This window comes from Lingula anatina, chromosome 10 (assembly GCF_051362555.1).
Source record: "Lingula anatina isolate TDL-2025a chromosome 10, LinAna3.0, whole genome shotgun sequence".
Lineage (NCBI taxonomy): Eukaryota > Metazoa > Brachiopoda > Lingulata > Lingulida > Lingulidae > Lingula > Lingula anatina.
In genome coordinates this window covers 1,386,378-1,405,832 of record NC_141776.1, presented here as the reverse complement: position 1 = coordinate 1,405,832, position 19,455 = coordinate 1,386,378, and the positions used below count along the sequence as shown (strand labels likewise).

General features: G+C 37.9%; 2 protein-coding genes across 2 annotated transcripts in view; one reads left to right on the top strand and one right to left on the bottom strand.

The window, feature by feature from the left end:
- On the bottom strand, positions 1-4,140 carry LOC106158255 (transmembrane protein 256 homolog). Its single transcript, XM_013534165.2, has 6 exons — positions 3,852-4,140; positions 2,689-2,813; positions 2,243-2,365; positions 1,609-1,640; positions 1,286-1,366; positions 1-967 (listed from the first exon to the last, which is right to left on the bottom strand). The coding sequence occupies exons 1-6, from the start codon at positions 3,986-3,988 to the stop codon at positions 824-826; spliced, it is 642 nt and encodes a 213-aa protein (XP_013389619.2). The 5' UTR covers positions 3,989-4,140; the 3' UTR covers positions 1-823.
- A 5,214-nt stretch (positions 4,141-9,354) lies between these two features.
- Positions 9,355-19,455, top strand: part of LOC106161123 (uncharacterized) — a 33,758-nt gene continuing 23,657 nt past the window's right edge. Inside the window, exon 1 of the mRNA XM_086997394.1 lies at positions 9,355-9,764. Within this exon, the coding sequence (XP_086853520.1) occupies positions 9,732-9,764 (33 nt within the window). The 5' untranslated portion in view covers positions 9,355-9,731. The remainder of the gene's footprint in view (positions 9,765-19,455) is intronic.

Here is a 19,455-nt window from a genome sequence, read left to right as displayed (position 1 = left end):
TCAATGATTAATCATTTTATTTGTACGTTAGACCCCAAACTCTCAATATAATAAGATTAATGATTTTATTTGTACGTTAGACCCCAAACTCTCAATATAATAACTTGGTAAGTTATAAAAAGATGGTCAATTTAACAATTAGCAACTAAATACTAATATACTAAGAAAACGAATCACTTGAATATGTACTTGATCACAAATCTCAAACTTACACTGGGAGTAACTGTGAACAGGTGCTGCTTCATCACAAAAAAGACTCAATCTGCCCCCTTATATTACCTTCATTATACCTTGTCATTTCTTAATATTTTCCAGCCATTCATGGGACAGTGTACTATTCCTCATGAAAAAATCTTAATTTTTCTAAATTTTTCATTTTAATGATGGCAGCCAATTCAAGACTGCTGTACAAAGGCAGAGTTGCTACATAAAACTCACTATGTGCATTTTCTAACTCACACTGGTCTACTACTTTCTACTCTAAAACCCCATTGTTTACTGGTGTGAGTCTCTCCACTTGCTGGGGAAATCTTCAACAGCATTTCTATACACTTTTGTACTCTAGTGACGAAAATGCTGGGTACACTTCAATACATATGCTTCTGTTATTGCTTCATGAATCACTTAGAGGAAGGAAAAAAAGTCAAAGATTGTTCTTCACATCAATAATACACTCATACCAGATCACAAACTTGAACTTTCTGGTATCTTAAACGCCCATTCTGATGCAGAGCACCATGTAACAATTGTCAATATTACAAACAGAAATCTCTAAACAGTTCACGGCACTGAATTTTGGACCACTGGGTTAAAAGCAGTCATGTTATAAGGCCATAGCAAACCAGCCTGCTATAAGTAACAGTCCTCCATATGGCGTTACCTTTCTCACCGTGTCATGTCCGGTGAGAGAGTAGTAATAACAACTTCCTGAGAATAGAAGCATACCGGAGCAGAGTAGAGACCCCACCTGGAAAACGGGTTAAAAAAGATAGTGTTAGCAAAAAAGTAAAGTCTGAATCAAGTATGATTGCTTATTTTGTATTTTTTTTCTGTGTAATTTTAATATTTTACTAATTTTTTTATTTTTTTTGCAATTAAATATAAAAAAAAATTACATGTTAGCTGAAATCTGTCCGTCTTTCTTTTTTATTGTGTCTTAATTCTAGCTGGGGAGGGGGGGGTAATACCCGATTTGACTAAATTGCATTCATCAAGGATCCCTGCATAGTTGGGCAGACTAAGACTAGTTTCGATTGGGAATTGGCCTTAAGTGTATTCAACCCACCAGAAAAGGTCTTCTTGTGAGGGGTGTTCCCAAAAGTGCTAGGCTGTGAATCAAGTGATATTTATTGGCTGTCTCATAAACCTGTGATAAAAAGATCATGGATTTCATAAAAGTATACATATAAGTGTGTTCTATAATTGTATAATTTTTTTCCTGTTTTTTTCTCTTTATGCTTATTTTCCACAAACAGAAAGAAATAAAAGAAACATACAATGTACAAAAAAAAAAATTACAAGACTGAATCAAGTACAATCATAACTTTGACCTGCACACTTGATATAAAGTTTAACTCAATTTTTCTCCTTTAGCACAAAATTACTTACACTTCTCTTATCAGGGTCAGCATTTCTCAATCCTGAAACGATTATAAACTTAATGAGGTAAGGGCATACATTATTCTTTGTTAAAATCAACAGCAAACATATATATATATATATATATATATATATATATATATATATATATATATATAACCCAATTTTATCCCAATAGCAAAGTCACAGTGTCCTCATGTTATTGGCATGGCTTACATTTGTTTTTCAACTCTAGATACTAGTCTAGACTAGACCAACATTTAACAGCTTCAAGATCAGAGAGCCAACATTGTTGTTGACCTTGTACAGTACCCGACACAGACTGCTAAAACATGGTGTTCTCAAATATTGTTTTTTTTTCTCAAACAAGACACCCACTCATTTCTCATTAAGTATGCTCAAAAACTCTCAGATTTCAAATGTTTCTTTTCTTATATATCACTTGTTTCAACATTTTTCAGAACTACTACTCACAAAAAAAAAAATAAATAAATAAATAAATAAATAAATAAATAAATAAATAAACAATAAAAAATAATAACTCTTGGCATGAACTGTATTACTTTCAGAACTTTATTTTGGGAAATGTAAGTGATCAAATCTGTTCAAATTTAGTTAGTAAATCATGTCTCATGTACTTTACCATGTGCTCCATATGCTCCCATGCATACTGCGAGTGCGCCAGACAGCCCCGCCACGCGCACAAATATAGACCCAGTCCTCATGTGTTCTTCTATTAGCTTTACAAGGTCGTCTTTCTCTAGTGCTGGAAGGAAAATATCAAAGTTATCACATGTGAGTTTCTGAAATGTTTGTCAAATCTCTACAATGTTTGTAGAAGAAAAGACAGACACAAAAATTAACATAAATTAACAAATAAATTACAATTATAAAACAACACCTATACTAAATTAATTAACAAAAAAAAAAAAAGCAAACCTTTTTATTTCAGTGCTCTAAAATTAAGCAACACTTGAAACAGTCAAATATTGTTTTGCATTTGAATGTTACAAGAAACATGCCTTAACTTAATTATTACTTTTTAAGTTACAATCATCTCTGAATGCACCTCAGATGCAGCCAACTCACCCTTCACTGAGTCTGGGACCTTTTCAACTGACAAAGTTTCTCCAATAAGTTTTAAAACGCTTTCAGCTGATTTGGTGATTACATCCATTATTTCTTTTGCAGCATCAGTGTAATTTGGGTTTGGACTGAAAGTATAACAAATTCATAACATTTCATGATATTTAATGAAAATAGAAAATGGCAAAAACATGTTGATTCCTTGTCACTTAATGGGTGATATATTCAGAAGAAATTGGTTTGTCAACTCGGCCTATTTGGTTTGAAAAAGCTTGACATTTTTTAGAGTAATTGTTATTATTATATTTGAGACATAAGGATCGGGGGTCTCCAGATCTTTTTAAGACAAGATTCATTGATGGGCATGCAAACTACGTACATAAGTCTGGTATAATACATTTTCACTTTCACTTGCTTTAGTGTGAGAAAACGTGGACTTACATGTATATACATATCTAGATGTTAGTGTTATAGGCTGTAAATGAATTACGAATATTCTACAATGTACAGAAGTTCTTACCGTTAGATAAAACAATGACTCCCCTTTGCTTTCGTGACAATTAGGTTAGAACCAGAATTTACAAATTTACTCTGAACTAATTAATTATATAAACTACAGTATCTAGACTGAGGGGGAGGGGGTCGAGCTTGCTCATTTTATGCGACGGCCGTTGATAAGCTACAAGAGCCCAAATACAACACTGTTCTTCTGAACTTTCAAAACAGTCGTCTTGTAAAAATGTAACTTGACGATGACTACGAAAACATACACATGTTTGCCCGAGTAACAGCACACGTAGCCTTACCTATGTCGCCATCTTGGAATGCGACAGGTGAGCCGGTTGTGACGCACCGCAATACAACACAATTATTTCATAAGCACGGCACAGTAGACTATACATTTTCATAGACGATTTGGGGGTAGGAAAGGTTGACGAAACCTAGATTTTGGCACGAGTTATACGCTACTGTTTGCTGTTTCTTAGATATTCAGGGTAATTTTGAGCATGGACTACGTCAAAGGTGTTGAAATAGGCTATACACCTGACGCGGGGTAGACCTACAGGTAAGGTCTATAGGCCTAATAACAGGCATGTAGGCCCTATAGGCCCCATACTTAACGTCAAAGCAATGGGAAATCTGAATGGTGAGGAAAATACACTTACGACTGCACCACAATTACTTCCATCGTGTCCGTGGGTGACCTCCAGCACTGTGCTGAGTAACCGTGGTCCCAGCGCGGTGGACAGTGGGAGTGCCAGTGGGACGTATGGTGTCCCCACCCCCCGCTACCGTGCCCCATGGTACTAGAAATCTCTGTCAAAGTTTGACTGTTTTTGTTATTTTTCTCTTCCTGGGGAATGTTGATCGCGACAGATGTAGCTTTTATTTCACTGAGCTATGGTTTTCAGTTGCCGTCTTTTTCAGCACAAAATAAGCCTAAAATATCTTGATGCTGTACACCCTGACTATTTTAGGTGGTAGTAAATCACTCTTGCTTCCCTCGTCTTCGACGTCCTTGCAGTTGTTGAATTCTTCTCTTACTTTTACACGTTATCTGCCAAGAAATCCTTCCTGAGGTGATGATAAAAGTGCTCACAATTTCGTATGGTTTTGAAAATCCTAATTTCTTACTAATAAATGTATGGGCTTACCCGATGTTTAATAGGCGACGAGCGTGGCGTTAACACTGGTAGTAGAACACCAATCTTATCCCTATTTAGTCTGAATCCTTTGGAACAATAGCGTTCGAATACAAGGGACATGTGTCGTTTCTCATAAAGTTGATCAAATGACGAAGCGAAGCGGTGAATCTCAATACAAAAAGGGAGTTTGATGCAACGTCTCCTTTGAATTGCTGACATTGCGTCAGAGAAGCAATGAGTCACTCGGAAGCAATGACGATCTCAACCGGTCAAATTGCATCAGAAATGTACACAACGTTTGCCGATGAGCAAGAGATGTGTCAATATTTAGATTCTGGGCTTGTGTTACACATAGACTGAAGAAATTTCAATGCAACAGTCCTTCTTAACCAGTTTATAAATCGTGATTTGTTGAAAGTCATTTTAAACAGTTTTAACAGAAAGACATTATTTAAATTAATTTTTAACCTGAGTCAATTGCAAGACTTAGTTGAATTAGGCCTACTTACACTATTTTAATACCAAATTAAAATTAATTTTATTCAGCGATCATTGTTAGATCACCTATGCAAAAAGATAATTTTGATAACATTTTGGATACCCCTTCTAAAAGCAAAATGTAAACTTTACCCTTCCCAGTTATTTAAAACGGTGTATCCACAAGAGCTCTCCAGATTTTAAAAGACCCAGGGCAGCCTGCGATTTCATTCTCTCTGCAGAGACTCTAGTTCATTTTCGAAAAAAATAAAAACATTAAAAGCATATATTTCAGAAGGGAATTGAAAATTCTGACATACATCCGTCTCATCATATCATGATATCTTGCATAAATTCAATATGTCAGTGGAGAATAAGACCATTATTATATAAAAAATTTCAGCTTATCTATTGATATATCTTTGTAAGACGTTCCACTTAAGCCGTTGTAAACAAGTGTAAGCAATTATCATAAATATATATGCACAACATACGATGCTACTAAATCATTTCTCTCTCTCTAAAATAGAAAAACCGCCTTCTCTCCCTTTAACGCGTGCGAGAAAAAATTATTCGCAGCTCGGATAACTGAATGAAAGAGATAGGGTGAAAAGGGCGCATTTGGTCTTCGTAAGTCTAAATGTCGCCCCACCCTCTAAATAAACCCGCCAGCTGCATCCGAGTTAGAACGGACAAGGGGCATCACAAATATAAAATATTTATACAAAGGGCCGGCTGTGTTTGTAGACCTTTAACGAAAATAGTTCAGCACGATGATTTTGGTTTAGGGTAAAGACAAATGTTCCAGTCGCGTAGGTATATTGAAGTACAGACCGTGTTTCCATGATCGAGACGGGACGGGGGAGGGGGGGGGATACCCCTAAGCTTACTTGCTTCCCTGAAATCAGTCTTTAAAAAAAATCTTCAAAATTCGAAAGTGGTGTCTATTTCAAGATAAATGAATAACTAATAATAATAATAATAATAAAAGAAATATAAATGTACATAGAATGAAATAAACTGAAATGATTAACAAAAAAAAAAAAAAAAACGAGTAAAGGGTATATTGGGTCTCAAACTCTAAAAATCAAATTAGTGATAAAAACCACACACGCACACACATGCACGCACGCACGCGCTCACACACGCACACAGCACCTTCAGATATAAACACAATAAATACGGATATCGCGGGATCAGTAAATCCAGTATGCTTCCTCACGCAAGGCGAGAAATTAGGACTGCCTCCACCCACGATACGAAAGATTTAGCGATAAACTTTAGGACGTTTAATATTCTATTCAACACCCTGGTTTTAAGAGTTCATTTCTGTATAATATCAGGAAATGCCTGACTTTTCCAGTAGCACCCTGGGTTTCTTCAATAACAGCGTGTTTCTGACGGGAACATTATATCAAATTGAATCTATATAGATCAGCTAATAAAATATCTTATTGAATATATTTCACAAATGTATCTATATGGATGCCAGTTAGACCCCATTTCCAGAGATTAGATCGATCTACTTTAGATCGACCTAACTCCCTGGGGGTTCACGCTAAATAGCTGTCAGCCGGGCGAACACGAAAGTTAATTACCCCCTTACAGCTTGTAGTAGGCGGGACGGACATTTAAGCCGGATTATCTGACAGTAATCTAGTGAAACTCCCCGTGGGGATAGATCGATCTAAAAGCTCTGGGAATACAGCCTTAGACTCAATTTGATTCATTAAACACAGTGATTATAATAAATCTTAACGTCTTAGGCATGCTGATGGTGTGGAGATGGTTTTCCATTGACCTCTAAGACTCAGTAAGACACTCACCTATGGCCGATTGATTGCAATCAACAATGTCTTGCAGTCACGCCCACTATCGTACACTCCGTTGTGTTGAGGACAATAATACAATTCGTTGTTTATGTCTAAGAATAAGTTTATTTGCAGGGGTAAACAGTCATTACATTGCAGAAGCTGGTGATAAGATTGAAAATGTATTGAGAAATGCTGTAGTGCATTGTATTGTATTGTATTGTATTGTATTGTATTGTAATTAATTAAGATCCCTAGAACGTATCAATTTAGTCATCGGGTAACGTGTTTTTGATCAATTCCTGTTCGAAATTAGCTTTCGTGTAAACAGTCCACAGTCCTGAAAATTCCCGTGCCGTTCCCCGAGAAATAATCCTGTTCGTCGGTTTATTGATTAAAGTCACGAACGCTGTCGCTAGGGATGGTATCACGGCGATAATTTACTTTGATAAAGAGGGAGCTAATAGGCGTCGAGGAAATTAAAGAGAAGGGTTATTGGCATTTCTGCTACTGTCACACGAGTATTCATTGCTGACTCTTGTCTGTCTGTGCGATGAAATGAAAATATGATAATGAAGTGAGTATGTGTGTGTGTGTGTTTGTGTGTGTGTGTGTATGTATGTATGTGTGTGTGTGTGTGTGCGTGCATGTATGTGTGTATTTGTGTGTGTACATGTGTATGTGTGTGGGTGTATATGTGTGTGTGTGTGTGTGTGCATGTTTATGTGTGTCTGTGTGTGTGTGTATGAGAGAGAGAGAGAGAGAGAGAGAGAGAGAGAGAGAGAGAGAGAGAGAGATTTACGTTGTTTCCCGTATCAATGATTCACGTTCTTTCAGTCTTTTTTCTCGTCAAAGGCCTATTTAATTGTTGGCACCTTTAGTGAAATGCCCCGTTTTCCTATAGCGGCGAACATCAATGGATTTAGTATTCATATTTCACAAAATTGCCGTTGGCCGTGATATCCTCGCAAAAAACGCCCAGCTCGAATTACCCAACCTCCTGCTTGATAAATGAGGAAATAAAAAAAACTCCACGCATTTACACCTGTCCATGAATACAGAAGCAACTCATTTTTATTTGTATACAGGGCGGTGTCCGTATTAACGCTTGATCTACCGTGATAGAATTAAAGTGCTCTTTAACAAATGACTTCGTGATTATCATATCAACAGACCTAACATTGGGAGCTAAGTTAATTGAAGCGGCTATAGAAAACACACAAACCGTGCAAAAGACCCTAGTGCTTAGGTGGGCGGGGCATGACGTTTTCTTTGTCTGCACTGTGTGTAGGTAACTTTGATGATTAACCCCCCCCCCCCATTCTCCTCCCCTACTAAAGATCTCCGTGGGTTTCTGGAAATGGAACTTGCACATGCAGTGCACAGCTACTGTGATAGCTTTTGGTTGTTGTCTGATACGTTTATGAGCCCGTATATCTCTTGGAAGTAAACAGGTTAGAGAATTTCAAAACTACTCGTAGAAAAATGCTCGTAAATATCCTGTTGACATTCAATACGTACTAGTATTGACGTTGTTTTTATGCATACCTTCTGTCTACTACAAAAATTTAGATGTGCGATAAATGGTTATTTAGAAGACGAAGAAATTAGCGAAGAAGAAGAAGAAAACTAAGAGAGGAGGGGGGAGGAGAGAAAGAGAGAGGAAGAGGGGGAATAATTCTGGATACTAATGATGAAGAATGAAGGCATGAATGTATAAATGAATGGATGAATAAATGAATGGATTAATGAATGAATGAAAATAATGAAAAAGAAGACGAAGTAGAAAAAAGATTCAGGAAAAATTAATGTATCGCATCAAGTAATTGAAAAAAAATCGAAGGTGTCCATGACCGAATGAAAAACCACTGTTGGGTCAGACTGAACTGATAAGTTGCTGAACGAATTCAGCCTATACCCTTTTTTTTTGATGGTTTTAAGCACATCACTTTTCTCATAGAGGGAAAATCCATTTGGTATATTGATTTAGTAAATGTGAGATTTGAACTGACCCCAGGAAAATCCTTTTGGCTGTTTTTATTATCCATCCCCCCCCCCGCCCCCCCCCCCCCAAAAAAAAAAAAAAAAAAAAAAAAAAAAAAAAAACTATATGTATACAGATACAATGTATGCAAGTACAATACATAACAAAAAATATTAAAATAACATAACGACCAGCCAAATCGATATTTTATCCTATTTATATAACAGAGTCGTCGCTCGTGAACCCACAGATTCTATTCGTCTGGCCTAACCTGACTAGCCTGGGATGCATTTTAACGCATTGATTAATATATGCCTTGACGTTTTAACGCCCAAAAAACCAATAGTAAACGCAGCTTGGAGTCGTGTACTCTCACCGTGCGTTCTATCAAAACGTCAATGATATACAAACGCACACAGTTTTATTTATCGATGCTCACGGGAATCAAGGCAGCTAAAGAATGGAAGTTTGGGTGGAGTTGAATTTAAGGTCAAAATTGACCAATCACAGCTCGACATTAACATACGTACATGTAAGCCATAATCATTGGTCCGCGCTCATTTTCGGGAGAGACAGAGGGCTTTCTTTTATGATAAAGATATGTTTCAATTAGGATATTTCATAGGCATACTTCTTTTATTTATGATAGAAAATACTCTTATATAAAATATTGAAACAAACAATTAGACAAAAATGTAGCAGGAATTGTAAAAGAAGGTAGAATGTATCTCTCTCCCCAAAATTCTGACTGAGCGTGGGCGAAACCTTTATATGCGTTTGACCTATTTTTAAAGAGAGGCACACCGATTTTATTAAATATGTTCACTTAACATGGAAACTATGTCCACACCGTGTACTGGGTAAGCCTTGGGTCTCTCAAAAACAACCCCAAATCAACGGATTTACCTAGGAGAACGCAGGAGCGGAGGATATCGCTAAATATTACGGAGCTTTAAGGATCGGAGAGTCCCTGACACATGGTTAACGTGGAGTTATAATGGAAACGTAGCGGCTAGACTACGGATACCCCTAAGTCAGCTGTAGCAGCGGTGTGGGGGTGTATACACCGACCCCGAGTGAAACAGGGATGGGGAGGAGCTATGATCAGGAATACAGGGGATCGCCATTATGACATCTGCCTCAGAGGAGTACTACCAGCCGGTACGTAGTGTTTTTCTCTCGAGAAGTATATCACATGCGATTAATTAAGCCACTGCTCTCGTTAACCTCTCGTTAACACCGAACAGAGCGTTCCGAATAACCCCTTAATGTTATACGGTCTCCCATTAAAAGTATTAGTTACATATAATGGTTATTTTAAATCAAGGTAGGTTATTCCCAAAGCGTATAGGCATACAGAAGCCGTGGGTTTTATATGTGGAAAATCTAACTGGGCCAGAACCCATCCTGAATAACCCGTGAACATTCCTCGTCTGTTTACCTCGTAAATGTAATCTATTCTGCTGAAGCTGCTTCTCTGGCTGCTCCAACACTCCCTCCCACCAGAGATATACATTACATTGATTGTAAGATGCCTAGATACAGCTCTTGCATTGTGTAATACCTTTATCAGTATTAAGTCAAGGTGGGGGTTTGGAATCCTTGTCAGTCAAGGTTTTGTTCACGGCGTTAATATCCAAGCTAGGGAGAGTGGCTTAGATCATAATAAACAAATATATATGTGAAATAATATGCGTAATATATATATGTGAAATGATTTTTAAAGAAAGGTTCGATAATCAACGTCACTCCGATACCAGTGTGTGTTCTCTGTTGGGAGATTCTTTATGTTGAGCTATAAATAGATAGGCAGATGGGATATAGGATTATGTGAGTTAATTGGTATGCCGTGACGTGAGAGAGAGATGCTTGGTGTGGTATTACCTGTGAATCTGTATGATGTGTGTCAGTTTGTAGGGGCTTAATTAAGACTCCCATTAAAAAATTAAAAGAAGTCTGTTTTATTTGTATTAAACTGGATTTAAGGGTGTTTTGCCGTGTGTGTGTGTGTGTGTGTGCGTGCGTGCTTGTGCGTGCGCTTATTTGTGTTTGTAATACTGTAATTTAAAGTGAGAAAGTATGGAATGGCAGTTAATGATTGTGCTGATATCGTCAGTATAGGCTCTCTTTCTCTCTCTCGCTCTTTCTCTCCTCTCTCTCTCTCTCTCTCTCTCTCTCTCTCTCTGAGGTGAAGTCACATCCTTCAATGCGGCAAATGACTAACCATCCGTGTCTTTGTTACCTGAACGGGGTTTTAGGATGCGGATGACACGACAACACTACCAATGACGGAGACATAATAGACATAACAGACGTACTGAAATTTAACCGTGCCATACTATAAAAATGATGGTAGTACAAAAAGAGAGTTTTATTTTTGCCACTGGCATTATTCTGAACGAGCACTAGTAATGTTTTCTACTGTAGCCTCCCTATTAATTTAGCGTATAAAGTCCAGAGCAGACGTGCTCAGTCGCTGCTGCTCATATTTTGGGCTTTCGCCCCTCATTCTAATGGAGACCTTTGTGTACTGTTTCACCGCATTATAAAATCATTGGCTTCACAGTCTATTAATCTATTGAAAAGAGAAATAATTTTTCCTAGCCCCCCCCCCCCCCCCAACACATATATACGCTGAGAGAGAGAGAGAGAGAGAGAGAGAGAGAGAGAGAGAGCATTAAAAAACCTCTATCTGCTAACAGTCAACAGAACACTTTCCAAGCGCCAAAGGGGAATTATTTCCCTAGTAAAGAAATTCGATAATTTCCGTTTCAACATCCTGGTAAAGCATAAAGGATCGCAATGAATGCCACTGTACTTATCTTTCCTTGTCTGATTTCATATTAAGGGAAGAAAAAGATAACATGCGCGCGCCTGGAGCAATAATTTGTGTATGAATATTCATCGCAAAACAATTACCGTTATATTGTCATGCATGAGGGCTCGCTTCCATGAAAGTCACGTTTCATGAGCCCACAGTTTATTTACCTTAGATTATCACTGTGAAAAGATATTTTCGTTATAATGAATTTTGGGGGGCAACGGATCCCTGACCGTCCCAGAAAGCACTCCAACCGCTCCAAAATTATTTCTTTGATACGTTTTAAGTCAATTAGTTTTCCTACTGCCATGGTTCTGTGATGTTTATGTTTAATAACTGCCGTGCTTTCAGGAAAAGTGTGAAATCATTGTTGGCATTTGTACTGGGACAGGGGGAATTACGTTAAAAACGATTTTGTCTGAACTTCAATATTCCACCAGCCCTTTTATTTGATAAAACAGGAAAATAACCCTTCCTGATACCTCGTAAGTTAATTTATGGTTGTTTAATTGTCTCTTTAAAAAAAACCACGCATGTTAAGAAATAGGAAGTATATCTGTTGTTTTAATGTGCTGTGCACATAACTTCTTGAGAAGTAGAAAGAACAAGATAGTACTCAGTCGTGCCTTATGAGTCACGTACTTTGCCATAATGTTTATACATAGATCATGAACAAAAAGGAAAGATGATCATCTCTCTCTGAGGATCTTGTTTTTCCCACACCTACGAGTAACGTACGCTCCACTGAGCGGCAGTTAAAGAGTCACGTTTGTACAGTGGCTGTGCATTTTGTTGCTACAGCGAGGATATTTATCAGAATCATCAGCAACGTGATTCACTGGAGACAAACAATTTGCACAGTTACTTAAATCAACATGACTGTGAATTCATTGACATTATTTTAGGCTCATGAAACAGCTCAAGCCCTCAGGTAGAATTTCTAAATGTGGTGAAATTCCTGTGCTGCAATACCTCTAACTGACAGTATATTTAGGCGAATTATTTGTGTTCAGAGCAACTTGTCTTAGATCTGTGCTTAAAAACCAGTACAACTTAGAAATGATGTGATCAAAACGAGCAAAATGATTTTTAAGTTATGAAATACGGTATAATGTACATATTATAGTGGAATGTTATATTGTGTGGGGACGATCAAAGTTCGAATTTTGAATCGAAAAAATATAGGAAAAACGATAAGATATAGTGGTTAGAATCAAAGAATAAAATATAACTGACACTGCACATTAAAGGTATGCTAGGTGCATTTGACAGTGGCCCTAATTCATATTTTTTAACGTCTTATCTTTCCTAAATTACGTCAGATAAAAGTATGCCATCTCAATATTTCCTTCTGAAATACCAGGAAAACATGGCGGTATAAATGAGTTTAGAGCGAAATCATTTTAAATAAAATTTGAAATATTACACAACATCAAATCTAAGCGCAAGGTCGGGTCGAGCAAAGTTTCAGAGTAAAAGGAAACTACTTTTTCGCTTTAGGAAAAATAAATTTGGCGCGAAAACCCCTTTCAGAATACCTAAAAGAGACAGCACTGAAAAGTCAATCATATTCCCCGTAAGAACGTTTTTTTTTCCGCCAAAAACGCGACCTCAAAAGTTTTTTAATCGTAGTCATCATCTCAATCCCCGTTACAGTGGTTGTTAACGCCGACTAGGGGTTAAATCGTAACATTTAGAACTTTATTATTGGAACTCAACGTTGATCAAAGAAAAGTAAGGGAATGAATTAGACCACATTTACGATGTAATAACTTGGAAACAAAAACTTGGTCAATAGCTATACAAATACATAAACGGAATAAAAGTGAAAGGAAAAACAGAAGTGACATTTAGTTTAAAACGACCCGAAAGAGCGTAGGATGGGTGGGGGTCTTCCCGATTTCTGCATTACCTTTGAGAACGAAAACGTCCTAAGTCCAAGCCATTGTGTGTGCTTTACAAAACAGTGCACCTATTGTAAAATGACTTCAACTGTGTGTGTGTGTGTGTGTGTGTGTGTGAGAGAGAGAGAGAGAGAGAGAGAGAGAGAGAGAGAGAGAAAAGAGATAGGAGTGAGTCATTTTCCAGTGAAATCCACGTCCAGTAATAACGACACTGACCACCCTTCAATCCAGCCTGATACAGATCTCAGGGATGACCACCTAGTTGACGTGGACCTGCACAGCGGTCACCCATTATGGCCACTTTATTGAACATAAAACACCTGCTCAGTCATCGCATATAACATATACTATGTTAGAAAAAAAAAAAAAAAAAAAAAAAAAAAAAATATATATATATATATATATATATATATATATATATATATATATATATATATATATATATATATATATATATATATAAATAAACGAACATAAATTTATTCACCGCAGGATATACACTGCGTTCATATTTATCTGATGATCAGATGATCGTCTCCCTGAGGTTGTAAACATGCATGTTTATCTATATCAATTTCAAATATAAAATATTACAAAAGAGAAGTAAATATTTTTGTTGTGAATAAGTAATATAAAGGGTATGGTGTCTCGCTCACAACTTGATTTATGAAGTGTATTGAAATTAATGGTGTTTATGCGCTTTCATGTTTAAAGCGGACGGCGTTTTTAACAAACAAGACACGAGAAGAGTGGCGAGCGCCTGTTCAATTGGCTTCATTTTATAGCATATATGAACTTTATATATCATAGTATCACGTAAATAATCTTACTACAAAGACACATTTGGATGGAGGAGTTGACAGTTTAAAGCCACTGAGAATGCGATATGCAGATAAAGTGTGAACACTTATCGTTATTTCTAAAAGAGACCATTGATAAACGTTTGTTTGTGAACGGCTTGGGCGCTTTCATCTTCACCGACACCAAAAAGTAGCGTGACCATTGGTTTGTGTAGCCGTCTGACCTCACCATGTGCTCTGTTATCAGTTCATAACTTTTACTGACTATATCTCTTCTTTGTCATTAATGCAGCCTATTGACGTCATAAGTGTGATTATGACGTCACATATGATTACGTCGTTTTTCAGCAAGTTTGCAGAGACTGCGTTTGCTTTTCTCGATGTTGGAGAGGTTGTCACTGTACGATGTGAGAACCTCTCTCACTGAATTTATTATTCGTCTTAAAATAAGAATTTATGCAGCTATCTTCGTGATATGATAGCACATTGGCAGTAAAAAACAATGATGACGCGACGTCTTGATTAGTATTTACACCCTCTTTTACGTCATATGTGGGCAAGTATGCCCCTTCAGGTGCATGGGAAAACGACCGCTTTTGTGCCCCATTAAGGTGCTCTTGTGATTCATACTGAATTCAACACAATGTGTAGATTCACATTCAACTTTATGACTAAGGAAATATAATGGGAAGCTCTTGATAAACACAGCGAAAGTCATGAGAGTTTATTTCCTTATGTCAGTGTGTCATTGTCCTATAGTCAGGAGTAGACAAAAAATAACAAGGTCAAGGTTAGCCGCAGTTTTTGTCTCGAGGAGACTGTTGCAATGTTGGCAGATATCTTTCTTCGGCTAATTGTAATACCGCGTCTCTTTCCCTCTTCTCCTTCCCACTCTCTCTCTCTCTCTCTCTCTCTCTCTCTCACACACACACACATGCACGTGTACACGCACGCTTACACCTGCTCGTTGTACTAGCGGTCGTAATTTGGTGTTGAGGGTCTGTCAGAGATCGTCTCAAGCTCGCGTTGTTTTCGCCTTGAAGCTTCTGCTCAGCTTTGGCAGGTAGCCCTGGCATCTGCAGCATCAACACGGGGCAACTATGCGGGTGACACACCACAGAGCACATGCTTTAATTGTGAACGGGAGGGAGTTTTTTTCCGCCTTCAATTCTTTATCTTGTTTTGGTTACAATCCGTGCTGTTCCTGCCCTTCCTCTTACTACTTGCCATCCCTAATTATTAAATCGAACACGGTGCATAGTTCTTTTTTTTGTTTTTCGTCAAATATGTATAGAATGTAGGGAAGTTATTGACTTTCGTGCAGTGCCGAAAGCGAGTCTAGTTTGTGGAGAGAACTCTTCTTGAAGGAGCAACTGATCACAGGTCTGACTCGAATAATGTTTGATTCGATTTATGGGTAAAACTATTTCAAATGACGCGTCTGCAGAAATATTAAACCTTCACGAGTTCACATATACCAAAACTTTATATCTCAGTTTTCTGATTGATTTTTGGACACCTTGCGTTTTTACAAATCCGTTCCTTGCTGATTAGGCATTTTATATTAGAGGTATAGCAGATTCCAAAATGGCGTTGGGCCTGCCAAGCTACTGTAGATCTGGCGAATTGCCATAGGTGGCCGATACTTATCTGTTTTCCGTAAAACAGGGAGATCCGGCAAGTTGAAATCACTGATTGTGTTTGCCTTGTTCAATGGCGTAATAAGACTGAAATGACCATGTTTTAAAATCCATTTAGATTTTTTACTTCCGCTTTGCACAGATGTGTGTGGTTTGGAGTTTATTTTTTTTTATTTCTCCACAATGAGGGCTTTTGAAAAGATTTCCACATTATAAAATACGCTCATCAAAAAATACTTAGTAATGGAAAAAACCATCATTAACAACCGCTGTCCGTTGGAGAATGTCGCGTCCATTCATTGATACGATCGCAAATAGACCGACAAAATAAGTTACGCAGACGACATTTTATTATTCGCGGGCGAATTGCAGGAAATATACAAGCGCCCGAAGTGAGGATAGGTAATTGCGCTGGACATAAGCAATGATCTGATAAGTTCAAAATGAATTTTTCTGCTTGGATGACTTGTCATTAGCGCTGATTTTTATCAGATCATGGCAGTAAATATTTCAGTTATTTCCTTAGGGGATTACGGTGACCATGACGTCACCCAAGTCACATGACTTGCATGTCGATCTACAGTCATGTGAATCCTGAAGCTGCATTCATACACGATTTATGTCATGTACAACCGTCAACGTTTGGTATAAGTTGGTCACAATGTGAACAAGTCCAATGAGCATGAATATTCAATTTTCAACATCGCATCGGCAAAACTACACTTTTATGATGACCCCAATAAATTTTAAAATTTGGTCTTGATTAAGACTAAACATATAACTGAATAAATGGACGAAAAAGAAGAATTGATATTGAGCGTCAAGCGGATACATTTCGAAAACGCGTTCGGAATTCCCCTTCAAAGACTATTTCGCCTTTAATCCCCATTTACCTTTGTAGTAACAACTTGGATCCTCGATTTTGGTTCATTTATTATTATATTATATTGTGCCGGTTAAGTTGATAGCAATTTAGTGAGACTCCCCAGGGAGTTAGACCGATCCAGATGGATCTATCTAGGCATGGGAACCCTGTCTAGAACACAAGGTTGCATCGATTAGACTGCACGTTTCTGTTCTGTGTCGCCTAGCTGTCGCCAAGCAAACTACCAGTGTTATACATTTGTCCGTATTTTAAATTGACATTCATAAAATATAACAGTGGCGCTCAAGTCATGGTGAAAATTATTTGATTGGTCATTTATAAGAGATTAGAACAATTATAAGCCTAAGGTTTTTTGGGGAAATATATCCTTGGCGTTCTGATGAAAGAGTTCAGTGTATGTGTTAGTTGCTAGTTGCCTATGAACGGGGGTTGAGAGAGAGACAAGCGCTTGATTGCTATCTTCAACACTGTAATTCTTGGACTTGTCTGGTAAATTAACCATTTTAGGGATGATACAGATTGATGGTCTAAGCGCGGGGGTGGGGGGGGGGGGTGGAGGTGTGGGGGGTGACATAAGCGTCTGTCTCCAGAAATCAGAACTACCTTTTAATGTGAAAATTGATCCGAACACGAAGGCTTTTTGCGAGTTCTAAGCAGGTCGTGAAGGCATTTCGTGCCAGAGCCGTTGATCTTGGGCGGGGTGCTGGTAGTGTTAGGTGCAGCGCAATAAATTACAGCGTGCAGAAATTAATAACTTCATTCATTGTGTGGGTCATTCATCACGGTATACACGAGATGTCAGTTAGCACTTACTACTCGCTGTACGCAGAGTGGAGCCTCTTTTACGGGGTTGTGGCTGTTTACTGGAAGTCACGGCAGTCGATACATCACGCACCTTTATGGGATTTTCTCAGGTGTCTATTTTTTGTGTCACTGTTCTTTTTCAAGGTCTTATGGCCTTCATGTTTTACTGCTACAGTCACTCTCTCGCTCTCTCTCTCTCTCTCCAACGCCATTGGGATTCAAAACGCGTATTTTCTGCATCACATTACCTTCGATGGTTTCTAATAATTAATAAACGTCGTATATTCATCTCAACATGTCACATTTCATAAAATATGAGGGCAGGAATAGTAGACTGAAGTGGGCGCTACCCACATTATTTTACTTTATTTATATTTATGTCATTTGTTAGGTCGTAGCGACGTCAAAAATACATGAATAGACAAAAATAAATGAATAGGCAAAGAGCAAACAAACAAACAAACAAAATGTAAATAACTGAATTAATAAATACAGACAAGTAAATCCATAAATGCAAATGAACAATTCAAGGAATTGGTGACAAAAATGCCCCCCCCCCCCCTGTTTTTCTCTCCGTCCTTTATGCAGGACCTCTGGTTTCTCGCTGGATAGTCACAGTCTCTGGCTAATTCTACACACTTTTCTTTATTGTCCAGCAACGGGTTTCGTATATAATGTAATATGGAATATAATAACATGTCTCATCTTGTCTCTGGTATACGGCACCGCCAGGCAGGGGCAGGGTTTACACAGATGTCTTTAGATAAACAGACAGTCATTTCATCCCTGTCATTCTCTGTCTTTTTCAAAATTTCCCCATAATATCTGCCACCCAGGGAATGGGTAGGAATAGAGCACCGTCAGGCAGGGACGGGGTATGAGGTGCTGCCCGGGAGCCACTTCGTCATCTCGCGTGCGCTCGAAATGTTTCATTTTACGTGATAAAACCGTTAAAGTTACACAGACTTTATTTTGATACATTTTTCAGGGCGGGGGACTATATTTCAGTTGGGCGTTTTGCTCGCGGCACGAGATTTTATGAATTTCATCATATTTTTTCTTCACGAAAAAAATAACACACTGGCTCAGTTTATGCATTTGGTAACGAATTTGTGTTTTTCATGTGGAAATGTTCATTGTTTCTTTGTATATTAATCTTGCATTGGAGTAGATTTAATTTTGGATCTAAATGTTTAGACCAATGCTCAGGCTATAGTCGTATTCCGAAACCGGTCTTTAACACTTAGAACGCAAACAGACCGTGTCCTTTGTTTACCAATTAAATTTAATCGTGTCTTATTCGATTGGCATGTTTATCGTTCCACTGCTGCGGAGAGAGAGAGCAAAGTGCGCTGCTGAAGTTATAGTTTGAGTCTGTTATGCGACAGCAAGTCAACTTCTCAATCGAGTGCTCAATACTGCAGCGGAGACCGCTTTCACAAGATAACATTAAGCCGAATTAATGTCTAAACTTGTGGACTAAAACTTTAGTCCTTTTCCACTGAAACTATCTTTTAACAATGTCGTGGGAACTCTTGCTGAGGAATGCAGTCATGTTACTTAGTAACAGATTTACACGTCTGCACTTCCAACGGACTCATGTAAACACTACCCGCTACCAGGGTGGCAGATATTATAGAAAAAAAAAACAAAAAGAACAGAGACTGAAATGACTGTCTATTTATCTAAAGACATATCTGTGAATATTTTGTGAAAAATCAATCTATCGCCCTGGTAGAGGGTATTATATAATCACCAGCTTTTCTGCTCTTAGTGATCGTCATTAGAAGGTGTGTTGATCTGTTGATCTGACTGCAATCAGCGAGAGTCCCCGCGGTATTAGGTCGATCTCCATAGAACGATAGTTTCATTGTGAATGAGTTTTTTGACTTAAGATAGATCAGTAATACTCCACTTGTTTAATAAGAAGAAATATATTTATACTGCTAAAAATTTACTTTATATTAGCCGATCACTTCCTTCTAGTTCAAAAGTAC

Bases quoted from the DNA above. Each gene is read 5' to 3' on its own strand.
- LOC106158255 (XM_013534165.2), bottom strand. From the start codon at position 3,988: ATGGGGCACGGTAGCGGGGGGTGGGGACACCATACGTCCCACTGGCAC. The intron at 2,814-3,851 runs GTAAGTGTATTT...TTATACTTTCAG, and splicing joins GAAGTAATTGTGGTGCAGTC to TCCAAACCCAAATTACACTG. The intron at 1,641-2,242 runs GTAAAGTACATG...TAATCGTTTCAG, and splicing joins GGGAGCATATGGAGCACATG to GATTGAGAAATGCTGACCCT.